The sequence below is a fragment of the Nylanderia fulva genome, unplaced genomic scaffold (genome assembly GCF_048542155.1).
Source record: "Nylanderia fulva isolate GAGA-0341 unplaced genomic scaffold, ASM4854215v1 Scaffold18, whole genome shotgun sequence".
In the NCBI taxonomy this organism is placed as follows: domain Eukaryota; kingdom Metazoa; phylum Arthropoda; class Insecta; order Hymenoptera; family Formicidae; genus Nylanderia; species Nylanderia fulva.
In genome coordinates, this window is record NW_028190055.1 from 3,863,697 (window position 1) to 3,881,749 (window position 18,053).

The 18,053-nt window shown below is 37.8% G+C and overlaps 2 protein-coding genes across 5 annotated transcripts; one reads left to right on the top strand and one right to left on the bottom strand.

Moving 5' to 3' along the window:
- Nucleotides 1–41: 41 nt before the first annotated feature.
- Duox (dual oxidase) lies at nt 42–13,267 on the top strand. 2 transcript variants are annotated; one of them, XM_029308444.2, is made up of 20 exons: nt 42–1,438; nt 1,997–2,080; nt 2,366–2,527; nt 3,346–3,533; nt 3,848–4,052; nt 4,954–5,120; nt 5,365–5,601; nt 6,308–6,753; nt 6,842–7,043; nt 7,453–7,779; nt 8,298–8,522; nt 8,700–8,918; nt 9,034–9,237; nt 9,531–9,843; nt 10,243–10,617; nt 10,973–11,190; nt 11,653–12,114; nt 12,334–12,489; nt 12,608–12,736; nt 12,830–13,211. In XM_029308444.2, exons 1-20 carry the CDS (start codon nt 1,351–1,353, stop codon nt 12,956–12,958), a joined length of 4,536 nt encoding a protein of 1,511 aa, XP_029164277.2. In that variant the 5' UTR covers nt 42–1,350; the 3' UTR covers nt 12,959–13,211. The 2 variants fall into 2 exon arrangements, with proteins under 2 accessions (XP_029164277.2, XP_085337650.1); XM_085481524.1 differs by lacking the exons at nt 42–1,438; nt 1,997–2,080 and having other exon boundaries at nt 2,324–2,527; nt 12,830–13,267.
- On the bottom strand, nt 12,552–17,971 carry mol (dual oxidase maturation factor 1 mol). Of its 3 annotated transcripts, none has more exons than XM_029308447.2 (8): nt 17,101–17,971; nt 16,334–16,528; nt 16,165–16,222; nt 15,481–15,615; nt 14,935–15,154; nt 14,606–14,817; nt 13,957–14,152; nt 12,552–13,633 (listed from the first exon to the last, which is right to left on the bottom strand). In XM_029308447.2, the coding sequence occupies exons 2-8, from the start codon at nt 16,496–16,498 to the stop codon at nt 13,450–13,452; spliced, it is 1,170 nt and encodes a 389-aa protein (XP_029164280.2). In that variant the 5' UTR covers nt 16,499–16,528; nt 17,101–17,971; the 3' UTR covers nt 12,552–13,449. The 3 variants fall into 3 exon arrangements, with proteins under 3 accessions (XP_029164280.2, XP_085337652.1, XP_085337653.1); XM_085481526.1 differs by lacking the exon at nt 17,101–17,971 and adding an exon at nt 16,890–17,011; XM_085481527.1 differs by lacking the exon at nt 17,101–17,971 and adding an exon at nt 16,890–17,011 and having other exon boundaries at nt 13,571–13,633; nt 13,913–14,152.
- Between the last annotated feature and the right edge of the window lie 82 nt (nt 17,972–18,053).

Genomic DNA, 18,053 nt, shown 5'->3' on the forward strand with positions numbered 1-18,053 from the left:
ACCATTTCCGGACTCCGCTATTTATCGGCTCATCAAGCGATACGTAAGAACGCGTTATTATATAGTGACACGGATTTTTCTCCTCATTCCCGCCTCTGAAAAGGAAGAAGTCATTAGAGAAAACGAGTCTCGATTATATATACACGTCCCATCTCTATCGTGTGCATCGGTCTTCTGCCCATCCGACGACCTTGGAACGACCAGCGGGGACTCGAGAGAGGTTTCGCCTTGGGTAATCGGTGCCGCGGACTTCGAAAACTAGGCCTGCGCCCGCGATGACGTCGCCGCGTCGCATCGCACAAGTCTTTGCGTATATGTATATGCGTACCCTTCTACAGAGGTACCGAGAGCAGTGGTTTTTCAACCGGTATACGTGAAACTGCAACTGTATCTCGGTATTCTTCTGAAAATGTCATTCCCACGAGCCGACTCGACTACAAAAGCCACCTAAATCTACAAATCTATCCTTCTGAAGACCTTTCGCGGCTAATTTCGACAGTCCACGGGAATTGGTGCTAAAAGAGAGATTCCTTTTGTTCATTGCGACAGTTTTGAATTCGAGGCATCATTCGATCCTTAATACCAATCGATCGATGTTAGAAACCCATGTCCCATTCAACCGAGGTGTCAGAAGATGTCCCGTCTATTTTCCATTTTCTCTTTTGCAAAAAAAAAAAAAAAAAAAAAAAAAAAGCGATTGAAGAACACTGACGTAGAGGCCGACGACGTCGTATAGACCGGAGAGGAGACGTCGAGGGGACGAGGTACGGAAAGAAGGAGAAGGAGGTGCAGACGGAGGTGCGCGCGGTAACGAAACAAATAGGCCGGCGACTTTCACCAAGCCGCGACCAAGAGCGACCGTGTGCTGGCGGAGGCGCGCTCGCAGTCAGACCCAACAGTCAGGAGAGGCGACCGACTGTTCTCGGAGGCCCCTCTTCGTCGATCGATCGCGTCCTCCATCGGCGCTTCTCGCGGCCCGATTTTCCAGATCTCTACCGCAAAGTATTATAGTGTGCCTGGGCCGATCGTTCGGTGGAGAAAGGTCAACTAGCACTGGAGACCCCCTTTCGTGATCGGTATATCTGGGGTAGCTGAAAGTGACACTTTGGGTCTCGATCAGGTGGTACCAATTCGCACTTTAGTCACCTCCAGCCTCCGAAGCGCCTTCGGAGAGCAATCCCAGATTTTGTATGGCGGTCAGTGCACTCTCTTGCTCATCCTGTTGACGGACGGTACCAGCGAAATGTGTCTCCGAGGATATCATTGAGTTGGGGTGAACGAAGAAGCTACGTGGCAGAGAAATGCGTAGGGGGCGTAGATCCGAGGGCGAGACCAAGTGATCACTTCAAGATGACGAGACGACGACGGTCGGTCCGTGGTAGCCTGCCTCTCCGCGCGATCATTTGGACACTTTGGATCGTGTTACCTGCTGGAACCGGTAGGTGCAATTTGTCCCACACCTGGCGCGCGCAGTCGTAAGTTTCGCGACTTGGAAAAAGAGGAGTTGAAGATCTCCAGACTAGAAGCGACTAGAATTTGTATTTCACATGTTTTTACTCTTTGCGGGATAACGCCATATCGTATATTTTTAATAGACTGATATTAAAAAATGAGTTTTAGAATCAATTAGATTTATTATTCTATAATAGAAAAATGAAATCGAATTATCTGATTATTTATATTTAAATAATACAAATTTTTAATTTAATAATGAAATTAATAATATTTATAATTTCCTATCGTCGGGTATTTTTATTACCCCTAACTATATTTTGCGAAACGGATTTGCTCTTTTAACAATTACAGAATCGAGAAGCCGGATTTTATATTCCGACCTTTTCTATGCCCTTTGTAGACGATCGTTAACTCTTTTACGATCAATCGTGAAGTGTCGATCTGGCAATCGATAGGCCTTCTGTCAGATAGCGATATTGCAAAACTTCAATTTTTATGAATGCAACGAATTTACCCACTTACATAAAAAATACTATTTTAGATGCGGGACATAATTATGCGGATAACAAACAGAGGTACGATGGATTTTACAACAATTTAGCACATCCTGATTGGGGAGCAATCGGCAAGTACTCGAAATCGCAAATTGAAATTCAAATCTTCACTCTTTTGTCAGGATTCCAGCTTTCTTATAAAATCCAGAAAAGCTTATTTTTCTCATTAAATAAATTATAAAAATGAGCCAAAAAGAACAGTTTAACAAAGTCATTCGAATTTTATTTTACTTAATTTTCTGTTGATTCCTGACAAAACTACAAATATAAAAAATTAATTAATAAAATTAATTAATGAAAATAAATAAATAAAATTGAAACATTAACACGACTCACACGCATACGACTCACCATAGACAGTAAGCTCATCCGTAAAGTCCCTGCGGCGTATTCTGACGGTGTTTACGCGATGGCTGGCCAAGACAGACCATCCCCTCGAAAGCTCAGCGATCTGTTCATGCAGGGTGACGATGGTCTGCCGTCTGTGAAAAATCGGACCGCATTATTCGCCTTTTTCGGTGAGGATAATTACTATATGCCTATTATCTAGTAGAATACACAGGGTATAGGGAGACCGCAAACAAGCCTTGAGTTCAAATGGCTTTTCTATTTTTGTCTGTATATATAGAGACAGAAGGGAGAGTATAAATTTTAAATTGAAATCTGATTGGAATATGATCCTGAATTAATTTTTTTATATTAGTTACTTCCTTCTTCGATGTATTTATTTGTTTGAACAAGAACTTTGTAGCTTTTTGTGTCTTTCTATTTAAAATCTATGTACAAAACTCTTTTATTTCTACACATAATTACTTACTTAAACGTAATTATCTGCAAAATTTATATGCATACGATATTTAGAATAATTTTTAATAAGAATATAAATTGTTAAAATTTTTATTAGATTTTAATTACAAGAGATATATAGTAATTTGTAATATACAATATAGGAAATATCGCCAGTATATAGCATATATTTAAAATTTCCGTAAGACATGTAATAGATTGTTGTTAATAATTATAATTATAGGCGTATTTTAATGTAATTTTATCTATAATATACTATTATTATGTATAATTTGCAACGTAATATTTCATACATAATTTCCTCGATCTGTCATATGTCTGAAAGCACACATTTAATTGTCTACGTCGGTCGGTGCTTCGTGGCTCGTCACGAATGCATAAGCCAATTTAATCTCGAGTGAGCTCTGTTTAAGTTGAAACCAGCAGAAATAAAAGACTGAAATGATCGAACTCCAATATTTCATAGCGTGCGTAGAGCTTCTTGCTTTGGAAACTTTCGCGTCATTATCAAAGTGGCAAATCTTTTCAGGACAGCTGGTCACGTCGGAGATAATCATGGCCAGCGAAAGTGGTTGCCCCATAGAATTTCATCGGATCGATGTGGACAAATGCGATCCGGTTTTTGACAAGGAGTGCCAAGGTAACAAGTACATTCCATTCCTTCGAGCGGATTACGACCGTCAAACCGGACGCAGCCCCAACAGTCCACGTGAACAGGTAATTCCCAGTTTTCTCGGGTCAATTTTTACGGAGAATAACTCTTACACTTCCGGAGGTGACCTCGACTCCGTTCGACTTTCACCGCTAGAAATAATGATGCAGAGACACCGAATATGTCTCGAAATTATTACCCCGTGCGACTAGTCACGTTCACGTGCATTCACGAGTTTCCAATTCCTTGTAATATAGTCACTTTGCTCCTCCGTTGAAAGCTCTTGTATACATGTATTATTACGCGATCGGCGAAATCGAAGGCCAATTCTTCGAGAAACAGAGTCGTGAGAAGTAGCTCTGAATACGTGAGGTTGCAGATAAATAAAGTGACGAGCTGGATCGACGGTAGCTTCGTCTATTCGAGCAGCGAGGCCTGGGCGAACACGATGCGGGCATTCAAGAACGGGAGTCTTCTCATGGAACAGACGAGGCAATTTCCTGTAAGGAACACCATGCGTGCGCCCCTCTTTAACCACGCGGTGCCTCATGTCATGCGAATGCTCAGCCCGGAGCGTCTGTATCGTAAGCGCGAGAATTATATACTTATAAGCATACATTAATTTTTAAGTAGTTCGCACTTTCTCAACAATTCTTTTTAACCTCTTCCTCTGCCTGCTATTTAATGTAGAGCTTCTTCAAAATTCAGACGTCGTGGATTTAACCTTCTTTTGATATTAAGATTAGGATACACCAATTTTTAATAAAGAGAGAGACAGAGTTTCTGCTTCTATTATCTATTAATAATTAAGACGTAGCTTGTGAAAATTCAATTGTTCAATATTCAGAAAAAATTCCTGTATTTTTATCTCGATTTAATCATCCCAGTCTCTTCCTCTGCCTGCTATTCAATAACATATGAGGAATTTTTTAATAAAATATTTTCTTAATGAAAATTCGGATGCTGTGTAGCCTTGATTATTTTTTTATATTAAACATCTAGATTAAAATATAAAAATTGTTAATAAAGAGCACGATGCTTAAGCGCGCTTCTATTGTCTATTAATAATTAAGACTTAGCTTACGAAAATTTAATTGCTTAATATCTAGAAAAAATTCCTGTATTTTTCTCGATTTAACTATGTAAAATAAGGGAACGAATCTATGTGACTATTCGATATAAATTATATTGATCATTTGCTTGAACAGTAGCTTTTCCTGAAATGTGTCAGGGAAAAATCCGCCCTAATTCAAAACATCCGAGACTTACGTAATATTTGGATCTTCTCACTTTCTGATTAAGAATAAAATTATCTGATAGCTGTATGGAGAACGTGATTACGGTCTTTTTTGCATTGCCTTATAATTATTACATCGATCGTACGCGGGCTTCGTGCTCACTCTATTATAACGCGTTTTAACTTTCCCTTAGCAATTAATTTTCTGATTCTTGCGAAAGTTCTTAACAATTAATTGTGTTGCGCAGTGCTCGGAGATCCAAGAACGAATCAGCACCCGCCGCTATTGGCTCTGGGAATCTTGTTCTATCGGTACCACAATGTCATAGCCGTTCACGTGCAGAGGGAACATCCCAACATGTCCGACGAAGAGGTCTTTCAAAAAACGCGTCGGATAGTCATCGGGACAATTCAGGTGGATAAAATTCAAGTGGATTAAATTTAACCAGCAGAAAAAGTTACGCCTATGAAAACGAAATAAGTTTTATATAATTGAAGATATATGCATAATAAATGAGCTTTCGCGAATGAATATATATGTATATATAAATCTCTTTATTGAACTGTCTGTCGAATTGTAGCGTCGAATTTACATAATGATATTTCGCGCTTACGTAAGACTTATTTCTTGCATGTGAAGTTTTTCGACCTTCTTGCAGAACATAATTCTTTACGAGTATCTTCCGGCATTGCTAAATGAAGATTTACCATCGTACAGCGGTTATAAACCAGATCTACATCCGGGTATTAGTCACATATTCCAAAGTGCAGCTTTTCGCTTTGGTCATACTCTTATACCACCGGGAATATATCGGCGAGATGAAAAATGTGAATACAGAAGGACCAATACAGGCCAGCCAGCCATTAGATTATGTTCTACATGGTGGGACTCAAATGTGAGTTTGACGATAACAGATTTACTGGAAATTTTATATATATATTTTATGTTTGATAATTATTAATCGTACTTAAGTAAACTTCAAGTGCCTAATAAATTAAAATAATTGGAAAAAACTCAAGATAATTTAAATTGGATCCAAGCTTAATTATCGAGCTGTTTAACATTAAATTTAAAAAATTATAGTAAAGAATAATTTTTCTCTAAATTATTCTTGACAATTTTCTACTGAAGAAAAATTAAAAAATAAATTTCAAGGAACATCCTGTATGTAACCTAGTTATTACATCAAACTCTTATGATCACTTTAAGACGTAGGATGCTTTTTTACATATGTATATTTTATGTTTGATAATCATTAATCATTCTTAATTAAATCTGGATCTTCATAAGTGTCTAATAAATTAAAATAATTTGAAAAAACACTCACAATAATTTAAATTGGATCCAAGCTTAATTATCGAGCTGTTTAACATTAAATTAAAATAATTGGAAAAAACTCAAGATAATTTAAATTGGATCCAAGCTTAATTATCGAGCTGTTTAACATTAAATTTAAAAAATTATAGTAAAGAATAATTTTTCTCTAAATTATTCTTGAAAATTTTCTACTGAAGAAAAATTAAAAAATAAATTAAAAAATTAAAAAATAAATTAAAAAATAAATTACAAAATTATAGTAAAGAATCGGGTGGTTTTCGCAGGAAGTTTTAGCTAACAGCACGATCGGAGAACTGATCATGGGTATGGCATCGCAATTGGCGGAGAAAGAGGACAATCTTCTCAGTACCGACATCCGGAACAATCTGTTCGGTCCCATGGAGTTCTCACGCAGGGACCTGGGTGCCCTAAACATCATGCGGGGTCGGGACAACGGTCTGCCGGATTATAACACAGCCAGGGTGCACTTCAAGCTGCCCAGACGGAAAACGTGGAACGAAATTAATCCCGAGTTGTTCAACAAGAATCCGTCGCTGCTGCGGACCCTCGTCGAGATCTACTCGAACAATCTCAACAACGTCGACGTCTACGTCGGCGGGATGCTCGAGTCCAAGGGTGGACCTGGTGAGCTTTTCACCGTGGTTATAAAGGAGCAATTTCTCCGTTTGCGGGATTCGGATCGCTTCTGGTTCGAGAATGAAGAAAATGGGTGAGCGAGTTACTTCCTTTTAGCGAGAAATGAACTTAGTTATGTTTGTTATTTTCTCTCCCTCATTGCATATGATCTTCTTTATTAGAGTTTTTACGAAAAACGAGATACAGGACATCCGTCGTACCACGCTCTGGGATGTGGTCACAAACGCGACTGACATATCTTTCAACGCGATACAGAAACAAGTATTCATTTGGCAGGACGGCGATCCGTGTCCTCAACCCTTTCAGTTGAATTCGACGATGCTCGAACCCTGTGTACCCCTGCAACGTTATGATTATTTTGAGGTAATTAAATTCAAAAAATATACAGATAAAAATTCATTTTTTATCTGTTCTCTCTAATAAGAAAGGATCATTTCAAAAACGAGACAAAGGAGATGGCTACTTTCTTATTTGAAAAAATTATTAAATACTGCCAATTTCTGAAAAGGAAAGAGACGATTCATGTTATTGGTAACTATTTTTTTAATGTACCAAATTTTTGAAAAAAAATTATTTTAAATAAGAAAGGATAATTTCAAAAACGAGACCAAAAAGATAGATACTTTCTTATTCAAAAAAAATTATTAATGACTGCCAATAATTTCTGAAAAGGAAAAAGACGATTCATATAATTGGTAAATATTTTCTTTAATATATCAAATTTTTTTGAAAAAATAATTAATGTAAGTTTTGCAAAAAATACATATTATAGGGTAGCGAACTCGTTTACATCTATGCTTGCGTATTCCTCGGATTCGTCCCGATTCTTTGCGCCGGTGCTGGATACGGATTAGTGAAGTTGCAAAACAGACGTCGTCGGAGATTGAAAATACTTCAAGAGGCTATTCAGAAGCGAAGCGACGGTCGGATCTGTGTCGATAAGATGATTGTACGCGAGTGGTTACACGCGAACCATCGCCGTCTCGTGAAGGTGAAATTCGGACCGGAAGCGGCATTGCACATCGTCGATCGAAAAGGGGAGAAACTGCGCACGTTCGACTTCAGCGGCGTTAACACGATAACTATGGAGGAATCGCAGGTATTCTTTACAATTCTTTTTTTTTTACAGAGATATATTATATTTTTCAATATCCATTTTGTAACATTCAAAACTTATATTATGTATATTATGTCAGATATTTTTAAATTAATTTATCAATTAATTTAAAATTATCTTTATTATCTATATTAATATTATCTATAATTAAATGTTTATTTTTAAAGCGCTTTAAAAGAATTTGAATGAGATATAACTATGTTATATTAAAAAAATTAAGCTAATGTAAAAAGATAGGAATAATCTAAAATAATTTTAACGAAGGAAAAGATTATATTTAAAAAACCAAAGTTTATTGAAAAATATTTATGAATATCAATGACGACTATGAAATGACGTAACTATATGTAAATGATGTAATGATTAAAAATCGCACAGATATAATTGCGTTTGATGAAGTATTTGCAAATTACATTGCAACTTCTCTACGCTTTATTGAATAACTTATACTCTTTAATGTCACATCGGCGCACCTGGTTAATTATTAATCGCGGTTTCAGGAGAGCGAAACCGGACATCGTAAAGCCCTAGTGCTATTACGTATACCGCGCGATTACGACCTTGTCCTTGAACTCGATTCGCTGGCTTCGCGTAGAAAGTTCATTGCGAAATTGGAGGCGTTTCTGGCGTCACAAAAAAAGCATTTCACACTTACGCCAATCGCGCGAGATATCATGCTGGCAAAAGCGGAAACCAAGGAGCGCCGACAAAAAAAGCTTGAACAGGTTTGCGTCTCACTTTTACACATGTTGCATATTTATGAATAAATCGAAAGCTAAATTAATGAAAAAAATGCCCTTTATTTAAAAGGACATCAATAATATTTTTTAGAAAATTAAAAGATAATCGCGCATATGAAGATAGTGCTTAAAAGTATTTAAAATAAATTTAAATGTTTCTAGTTCTTCAGAGAAGCCTATGCTCTGACTTTCGGCTTACGACCTGGCGAACGAAGACGACGATCCGAAGACAGCGATACCGGAGAAGTCGTCACTGTGATGCGCACGTCGCTCTCCAAGAGCGAATTTGCAAGTGCTCTAGGTATGAGACCCGATGCAGTCTTCGTGAAAAAGATGTTCAACATCGTCGACAAAGACGGCGACGGCCGGATTTCCTTCCAGGTATACCATCGAATCGCGTTGATTTAACTGAGACTTGCTTTTTACGTCATCTCGCACTCTTATTTGATGAGTTTCCTCTTCAGTCGAGTCGTCATCAGCGAAACTCAAATTCCAGGAATTCTTGGACACGGTCCTGCTGTTCTCGAGTGGCAAAACTGAGGACAAATTGCGGATTATTTTCGACATGTGCGACAAAGACAGCAACGGCGTAATCGACAAGGAAGAACTGTCAGAGATGTTAAGATCGCTGGTCGAAATAGCGAGAACCACGAGTCTCTCGGACGATCACGTTACGGAACTAATCGACGGCATGTTTCAGGTGCGTCTTACTTATCTTCATCGCATACTGCGGGGTGTCCCATAGAAAATTGCTTTTTTCATTACCTACTTTTTTCAATAAAATAAACTGGTATACAAACATTTTATTTATATCCACTATAAACTGCAGACTTTCCTCTTTTAATATAATTTTTGTTTTCTCAATAACTACATGCATTAAAAAATGACAGCTGATTAGTTTCAGCAATTTCCTGGGACATTCTGTAGATTCGCAGAACTGTTTCAAAATGCCTATCATCAACACTTTTGTCTATTGAATTTTTCATTCATCAGGATGCCGGACTCGAGCGGAAGGATTATCTCACGTACAACGACTTCAAGCTGATGATGAAGGAGTACAAGGGTGACTTCGTCGCGATCGGTCTCGATTGCAAAGGCGCCAAACAAAATTTTCTCGACACCTCGACGAACGTCGCTCGTATGACCAGCTTCCACATCGACCAGCTACCACTAGAGGATTCAAAGAGCTGGACACGGAAGCAGTGGGACGCTATATCGACCTTCCTCGAGGAGAACAGGCAGAATATATTCTACCTCTTCGTGTTTTACGTAGTTACTGTGGCTCTTTTCATCGAAAGATTTATCCGTGAGTGTCGAATTCTGAATTATTTACGTTAACTCATCGTTAGACCATGAAAAAAGCTATGATTTATCGAAAGTAGAGATTTCAAGCTTTAAAATCCTTTTTTAAAATTTAAGTCATCATTTTTCGTAACAAAGTTACTGCTACTTAAAAATTGTCTATTTTTGTACAATTTTTTTATCCCTTAATTATTTTGAGGAGTATATTTAAAAAATGAAAATAGCAAAAAAATTAAATTTAAAATATAATTAAGAGAGAACAACAAAGAAGAAAAGAAATTTTAATCATGCCTTCTCCTGGAAAAATCCTGCGGACGTTTACGTTAGACAGATTTTTAAGATTAATTGTCTGTAAATATTTGTTGTCTGTAGATATTTTGTATCGTCATAAAATTTCTCGCAGATTACTCATTCATGACGGAACATACGGATCTGAGGCATATAATGGGCGTAGGAATTGCCATAACGAGAGGATCAGCTGCAGCTCTATCCTTTTGCTACAGCCTCCTGCTGCTGACGATGTCGCGTAATTTATTAACGAAACTGAAGGAATTTTCGATCCAGCAGTACATCCCCCTAGACTCGCACATACAATTCCATAAGATCGCGGCGTGCACGGCACTTTTCTTCTCCGTCTTGCACACGGTCGGTCATATAGTCAATTTTTATCACGTTTCCACGCAGCCGATAGCGCATCTTCGCTGTCTCACCAGCGAGATCAGCTTCCCCAGCGATGCGCGGCCTACCATCTCCTTTTGGCTGTTCAGAACAGTGACTGGTGAGTGTCTTTGATTTGGTCATTTTATTCGTTCACTGAAAAAAAATTAATTTGACTAAACCTTTCAACTAAATCACGATTTTATTAATTGAACATATCCTAGACAGCACCAAGTCCAAAATTGGCTCATAAGATATCATTAAGAAATCTTTAAGACGGCTTTATATAAGAAATTTTATGATATGATATCCAAAAGACATCTTAAAGATATCTTATGCGCCTTTAATATATTACATTTTTTATGTGCAATTAACACAATAATATTTAGCTGAAAATTTCAGTTAACAAATTTGTTCAGTGTTCTTGAAGCGTACATCGCGCTTGAATCTTAATTAATGACTCTCTTCTCACGCAGGTTTAAGCGGCATTCTTCTCTTCATCGTCATGACGATTATCTTTGTCTTCGCACATCCGACCATTCGACAAAAAGCCTACAAATTCTTTTGGTCGACGCACAGTCTCTATGTGGTCCTATACGCATTGTGTCTGATCCATGGTCTGGCTCGTTTGACAGGCGCACCACGATTCTGGATATTCTTCGTCGGCCCGGCGATCATTTACGCGCTGGATAAAGTAATTTTTTTTATTTACATTTTTTTCAAAAGTAGGAAGAGAGATAATAACGCGCGATGGAAAGAAAAAAATAGCTTACATTTATTGTGAATTTGCATGATGTTACACATAATTATAAAAACCTATTAATTATGCATGCATCAACTGATGTTGCAAATCTTGTATATTAAGTATATTATCACGCACGTTTAAAATATACACGTGCAAAAATAGGAAGAGAGATAACAACGCACGATGAAGAGAAAAAATAGCCTCCAATTCATACATTTGCGTATACAATCACTTACTCGTGATGTTCCACATAATTATAAAAACTTATTAATTATGCTTGCATGCATCAACTGATGTAGCAAATCCTGCACATTGAGTTTTGTACAATTGCTATTCGAAGTAACTCGATATCCATGAAATACGATGAAAAATAATGCGACAGAATTGAAAGAATCGTTTTTTGCCTATCAGGTCGTGAGCTTGCGAACTAAATACATGGCCCTCGACATCATCGAGACGGAATTGTTACCCTCGGACGTGATAAAGATCAAGTTCTACAGACCTCCGAACTTGAAGTACTTATCGGGACAGTGGGTACGTCTCGCCTGCACCGCTTTCAGGTCCAACGAGTTTCATTCCTTCACCCTGACCTCGGCACCGCACGAGAATTTTCTGTCGTGCCATATAAAAGCGCAGGGCCCGTGGACGTGGAAGCTGCGGAATTATTTTGATCCCTGCAATTACAGTCCGGAGGACGAGCGTCCGAAGATCCGCATCGAGGGCCCGTTTGGCGGCGGAAACCAAGATTGGTACAAGTTCGAGGTCGCGGTGATGGTCGGGGGTGGCATTGGAGTCACCCCCTACGCCTCGATGCTCAACGACCTTGTGTTTGGAACGTCCACCAACAGATATTCGGGGGTGGCGTGTAAGAAGGTGAGTTAAAGAGGATCGTATTCTGCAAATAAATTCGAAATTTCAGATTTTTTTATTATATTTAGGAAAATAATTTTTATGTTTTTCTATTATTTTTCTCCCTAAAAAATTTCACGGTAAAGTTGATGCAATAATGATTTTATTCTAATCAAATGGAAAATGTTTTTTTTAATTTATCAGACAGTAAACGCGATGGCTTATCTTCTTTTTATTTGATAGGTCTATTTTCTATGGATTTGCCCGTCGCACAAGCATTTCGAGTGGTTCATTGACGTTCTCAGAGATGTTGAGAGAAAAGATGTTACAGACGTACTTGAAATTCATATATTCATTACGCAATTCTTTCACAAGTTCGACTTGCGTACTACTATGCTGGTATAAATAAAGTTATTTCGACATTCTTATACGATATTCAAGCATGAAGAAGAAAAAGAAAGTTTCTGCTAATTTTTTATTACTTGTCTATTAATTACATTCTATTTCACATATGTAGTACATATGTGAGAATCATTTTCAGAGGCTATCGAAGAAGAGTATATTTACCGGACTCAAGGCCATAAATCACTTCGGTCGGCCAGACATGACGTCGTTCCTGAAATTTGTTCAGAAGAAACACAGCTACGTACGTGTTCACAATTAAACAAAATTATTTAAAAAATGTAATTAATTTAAAAAAGTATACTTAAAATAAATGAGATTTTGTATTGATTTACAGGTTAGTAAAATAGGAGTATTTAGCTGTGGACCACGTCCTCTGACGAAAAGCGTCATGTCGGCCTGCGACGAAGTTAACAAAACTCGGCGCTTGCCGTATTTTATTCATCACTTCGAAAACTTTGGCTAGTCAAGGTATATCGCTGCCCCCGTTCGCGTGAAATATTGAATGGACTGTCCATATAATTCGACAATATTTCGCGCGGATCTCGTCTATTTTATAAAATGTACATATTTATGAACTAAAACGCGCCGCTTTTTATTATTTATGAATTAATATGCGAGTAATATTACATCTCTTATTTATGAACAAGAAAAAGAAGATAGATATCCTTTCCTTCCCTATTTTCTTTTCTTGAAACTATTCCGAAGAATTTAATTTATCTTGCAAATTTTTTATAATTTATTAAAATATAAAAATTTATCTTTGTATTCGTAATACTGTTATACTCTTTGGATCTCTTATAAGTAACTCTCTCACAAATCGATGTTTCTTTTTTTTTATTATAAATAATATATTATTAAAAAATACGCTATATAAAATAAATGGAAACATTAATGGCGTTTCGGAAAGTCGACGAATATTATCTATGAAGCTATCTAAAATGTTCGGGAAATATATCAGCCATTTACGGTTCTGCGGGAAGTTGGCGGAAACGGATACGACCAATTACTAGTACTCTTGTTAGGTTCATCCCCAATTTCTTGCGGGAATTCGGACGGCTCGTGTGACGTATATCCTCGATTAATGACACCCTCAGTGTCCTCCTTAGCATGTCTATTCTGAAGCTTGGATGATAGTTGACTGAAATATTTTCATAGTTATAGAATGCATATAATTATACAGGATGTATCTAAAGAAATGCGAAAAATTTTAGATTTTTTAATTTGTCAAAAAGATTTGAGAAAAATATTTAAATTATTTATATAAGAAACCCCCTTCATTTTCGACAAAGAACCATCTCTTAAAATTTTTCGCACTTATTTAGATCCATCCTGTATAAGGAAAAAGGTAAATTAATGATCTTAATAAGGCTTTCAATGTGAAAGTCATATTTAAGATTCAATTCTGGTTCCTACTCGCCTGCAGAAATTGAAAGCTAATTCAGTGAATTTGATCGCAATCACCTCATTATTCGATCGCCGAACGAATCCTCGATCTTGGGAACTTTCCGCCTGACGTTGCGCGTATCAAAGCTCTCCTCTATAATGACATGCCTGTCGTACGGCGTGTCATAGTCAACTTCGAGTATAGTCGAGAATTGATGAGGAAAGATCATATCTATAGCTGTTATCACGAGTCCTGCCAAGAGACATGCGGCACCTATCAAACAAAAATTATTATATCGCCATGATGTATCCGCATACGTAGTATACAGAGTGTCAGAAAATTAGTAAACTTGTTAATGGCAGATTCCTGGGATCATTTGGAGCCGATTTTTCCTCAGCGAAAATGTCGAGGGAGGCCATCATTTTTTGCATGTTCCTCATTTTTGTTATCATGTATCTTCGTAATGAAACTAAACCTTAAATTAAAATTTCATTTTAATTAACTCTACATAAAATTAATAAAAAAATGTGATTTTATTAATATTTTATTTCCACATAGCTTTGCGAAAACCCCCTTATTTTCAATCGCTTAAATAACTCGAAAATTATTGATGTCTCGACATTTTCGTTGAGGAAAAATCGTCTCCAAATTATCCCAGGAATCTGTCATTAACAGGTTTACTACTCTGGGACCCCCTGTAGAATTACGATTAAATATTTCACGAACCGGCCGACAGCACCAGCCAGTAATTCCAACCGAAATTGAAGGAGAGGATCGAGCCGTCTATATGAGCTATCAGAGGTTCACATGGTAGAAGAGCCGAGTAAATCAAGTTCGTTAACAACATACACAGCCCCGTGAAAATCATACCGTAAGCCCCATATCGCGGCACCACCATGAGCAACAGGTTCATCATCAGCCACGAAGCGAAGGAGGTCCTGCGGAAGAGATTTATCAGTCACGATTCAAAATAAATCCTTAGTTTACGAAAGAAAATTCGATCGATTTGTAGGCGAGAAAGCGCGACACTTCATCATCGAAGAGATATAATATACCAAAGCATTATGGAAGCGTAATATCCAGCTTCGCGATATCGCGAGCCCCAGGAGAAGCCTTCCTGGTGGAGGCTAAAGTACTCCGCCAAAGAGACAATGGGAAATGGGGCACCCTGATAAAGGGCCTGCTTGAAGGCGCTGGTCATTTCGCCGGAACTTCGCCACCAAAAGCGTTCATTGTATTCGATATCGCTGTTCGTCTGCTCGCTTTCTGGCAGTACTGCAAGGATATATCAGATTAGTTTAACGCAAATATAGATCCCTAACAGTACACATATACCGAAGATGTTCAGAGAACATCTTGAGGATGTTGGAATGTCCTCTAGATATTCTGTGGATATCCTCTGAATGTCTTTCGGATATGGTGTGCTATTAGGGATGTAAATTACACGTTATATAAATTGATCCGGAAACACTCAATTAATTTTAGAGATTAAAATTTGAACCTCAACATTGTTACATATAATTAAAATATCTGAATCTACAAAAAATGCGTGTAAAAAATTGATACGAAAAATCGCGGATTATTTCCACGTTGAAACTTACGCTTGTACGTTATATTGATGTGCATTAAACCAATGTAACCGCCGATATCGGCCATCGCCTTGTGACTGGAGAAAGCGCTATAGGAGCTAACAATGGTGGCGGTGCTCGTATGCCAGGATGAACCATATTGCGCCACTACATATGCATACACATGTATATATATAGAGAGAAAATACGATGATTATTTTTTTTCCACTTATTCGCTACATTTACTAGCGTCTATAATGTATTATAATTGTATCAATAAGATTTGTGATTTCATCCGACTACTTGACACAATTGGAAAAGCATCTCTAGTGGATTATTGCATTGTGAAACTCTACGAGCTCACACAGTGGCGTAACTAATATTCGGTTCCACTTTAAACAATGTAATAAGAAATTACAATTAATAAACAAAATTTAATATACAATTAATAAATGATTTTATAAAAAACCTATACACGCGAGAAAATGAAACATAAATAGGTAATATTATTTGCTGCAAAATGTGCCGATGACGAATTCGAAACTCTTTGATTATTCTTATTAATTTCCTCCTCGACCTTCGTCTTCTCTTTGCTTTTCACTCCTCCTTTTTCTCAGACCTCGCTGAAGAACCTGCGATTCAAGCTCCGCGAAGCCGTTAGTTACGCCACTGGCAGTCAAGGCCTCTCGACTTGGAAAGTAGACAAAGTGCACGAACCTTGAATCGTCGCACCCACGAAGAGGCTCATGGTAACCGTGAGAAATGTGGTTAACCGCTACGGCGAAGAAACATCAGGTTTACTACACGCGGCCATAACTCGTAATTGATTTGACTGTCGGTCTACGATCTGACACGACGTATACAAAAGCGGAAAGACTCTGCTCACCTCTTTCCTGACACCCGGGAATATGACTAGGAAGGCCGTGAACAGGGTACCGAATATTACGAACACGATGACCAGGGGCACGTCACCTGTCACAGGAGTGCGATTGCTGTAGCTGTAGAGAGTCGGGCCGCCATCGCTGCGAAAGGCGTCGAACCATCCCTTCATCCTTTGTATTTAATTCCGGCTCACCGGAATCTAACGCAATCGAACGCAAAGTTTGAAATTTTTTCCGGAAGAAATAAATTAGATTACGATATCAAATCGATAATTCCTTTGCTTGTTTTCTGAAGAAAATACTGATTAAATATCCAGAAGAGCAAATGAAAACTTTCTACTCTTCCAGACATCCTATATATTTACTTGAATATTATTTTCTCATCATTCAGGAAGTATCAATTTACTTTCGCGCATATTATTGAAGGCAAAATAAAAATTCGAACACAGTTGTCTCGATATGTTGTTGTATGGAATCGCGATTTCGCAGCCATTATGACCTAAAAGTGAACGTGTTTCGCGCCGGCCTTGATATACACGTCTTGAATTCAACAGGCTTTACCTTTGAGGAAATGATCAACGAGCTACCAGCAAGCCACTCAAGGTCAAAGTTGTCGAAGTTGCTTGCGAATTTCGACATGCGTCAAAAACGCGCTCGCGCACCGCGCGACATTTAGGACCCGAAGACGGCGAGGATACTGAGGCCCCGAGTACGTTAACAGGCTTGGAAAGCGGTTTCCACCACAACGGACGCGGACGACCTCGTGTATTACCTTGGTGAGAGAGAGAAAGAGGATGCCGCGGGTGGGGTTGTCATCGGTGCTGGAGAACGAGAGAGAAAGGTGAGGCAGACAGAGAGCTCAACGAGAAAGCTACGTCGGATATCAGCTGATCCAATTCTTCTACCGATTGCTCCGAACTGACTTCTGTTGCTCACGCAGCTGTTCACGCAGCTTATGAATGAGCAGAGTAAGAAGTACACTGGATGATCGTATTTTTCATTAAATGCGCGAATATCGTATAATATTTATTTTATATGACAGCACATCAGTGATTAATGGCATGCTTTTCGGAGACGATATTTTCTCAATAAAAATGTTGAGAAATATTTGACATTTCCCATTATTTTTGTCAACATTATAGTTTTATAAATAAATCTTAAATACAAATTCTGTTAAAATAATTTATTTTGACATATTTGTTGAAAAATATGTTTTCAAAAGTTTGTATATCCTTGAAGGAGAAATCTAAGTTGGTTGATAATGATCTATCTATAATTGCATAATAATTACGATTGAATATACCAATCTAAGATTAAACGAGACGCTTTTAAATGTTTGCATCCTTGAAGAAGAAGTCTAAATCGATCGCGGTAATGATCTATCTAGTTGCATAATAATTACAATTAAAAACGAGGCCAAGATTAAGCGAGATATATCGATATGGGTACTTGCTCGATACACTTCTATGTTCTATATCTTTCTTTTTTTATATTTGGTGAATCAGTCACCAGCGATTCGATATGACACAAGGAGATTGTGACGTGACATGCGCGTATCATTCGGTATGCGAGAGACATCGACGCCGGCAAATGACATAACTTTCATGATGTGTAATACATAGCGAAAATTTTTGTACGATAATTTGGACTGTCGTTATTTGAATATTGTGAACTAACAATTTTAATTATAAAATAAAATTATAAATTTATTGTATATATATTATA

Coding starts and splice junctions, on each gene's coding strand:
- Duox (XM_029308444.2), top strand. CDS start 1,351: ATGACGAGACGACGACGGTCGGTCCGTGGTAGCCTGCCTCTCCGCGCG. Junction 5,121..5,364: donor TAGTCATCGGGACAATTCAG/GTGGATAAAATT, acceptor ACCTTCTTGCAG/AACATAATTCTTTACGAGTA. Junction 11,191..11,652: donor TCATTTACGCGCTGGATAAA/GTAATTTTTTTT, acceptor TTTGCCTATCAG/GTCGTGAGCTTGCGAACTAA.
- mol (XM_029308447.2), bottom strand. CDS start 16,498: ATGAAGGGATGGTTCGACGCCTTTCGCAGCGATGGCGGCCCGACTCTC. Junction 15,616..16,164: donor CGTGGGTGCGACGATTCAAG/GTTCGTGCACTT, acceptor ATGCATATGTAG/TGGCGCAATATGGTTCATCC. Junction 14,818..14,934: donor TACGCTTCCATAATGCTTTG/GTATATTATATC, acceptor TCTCTTCCGCAG/GACCTCCTTCGCTTCGTGGC.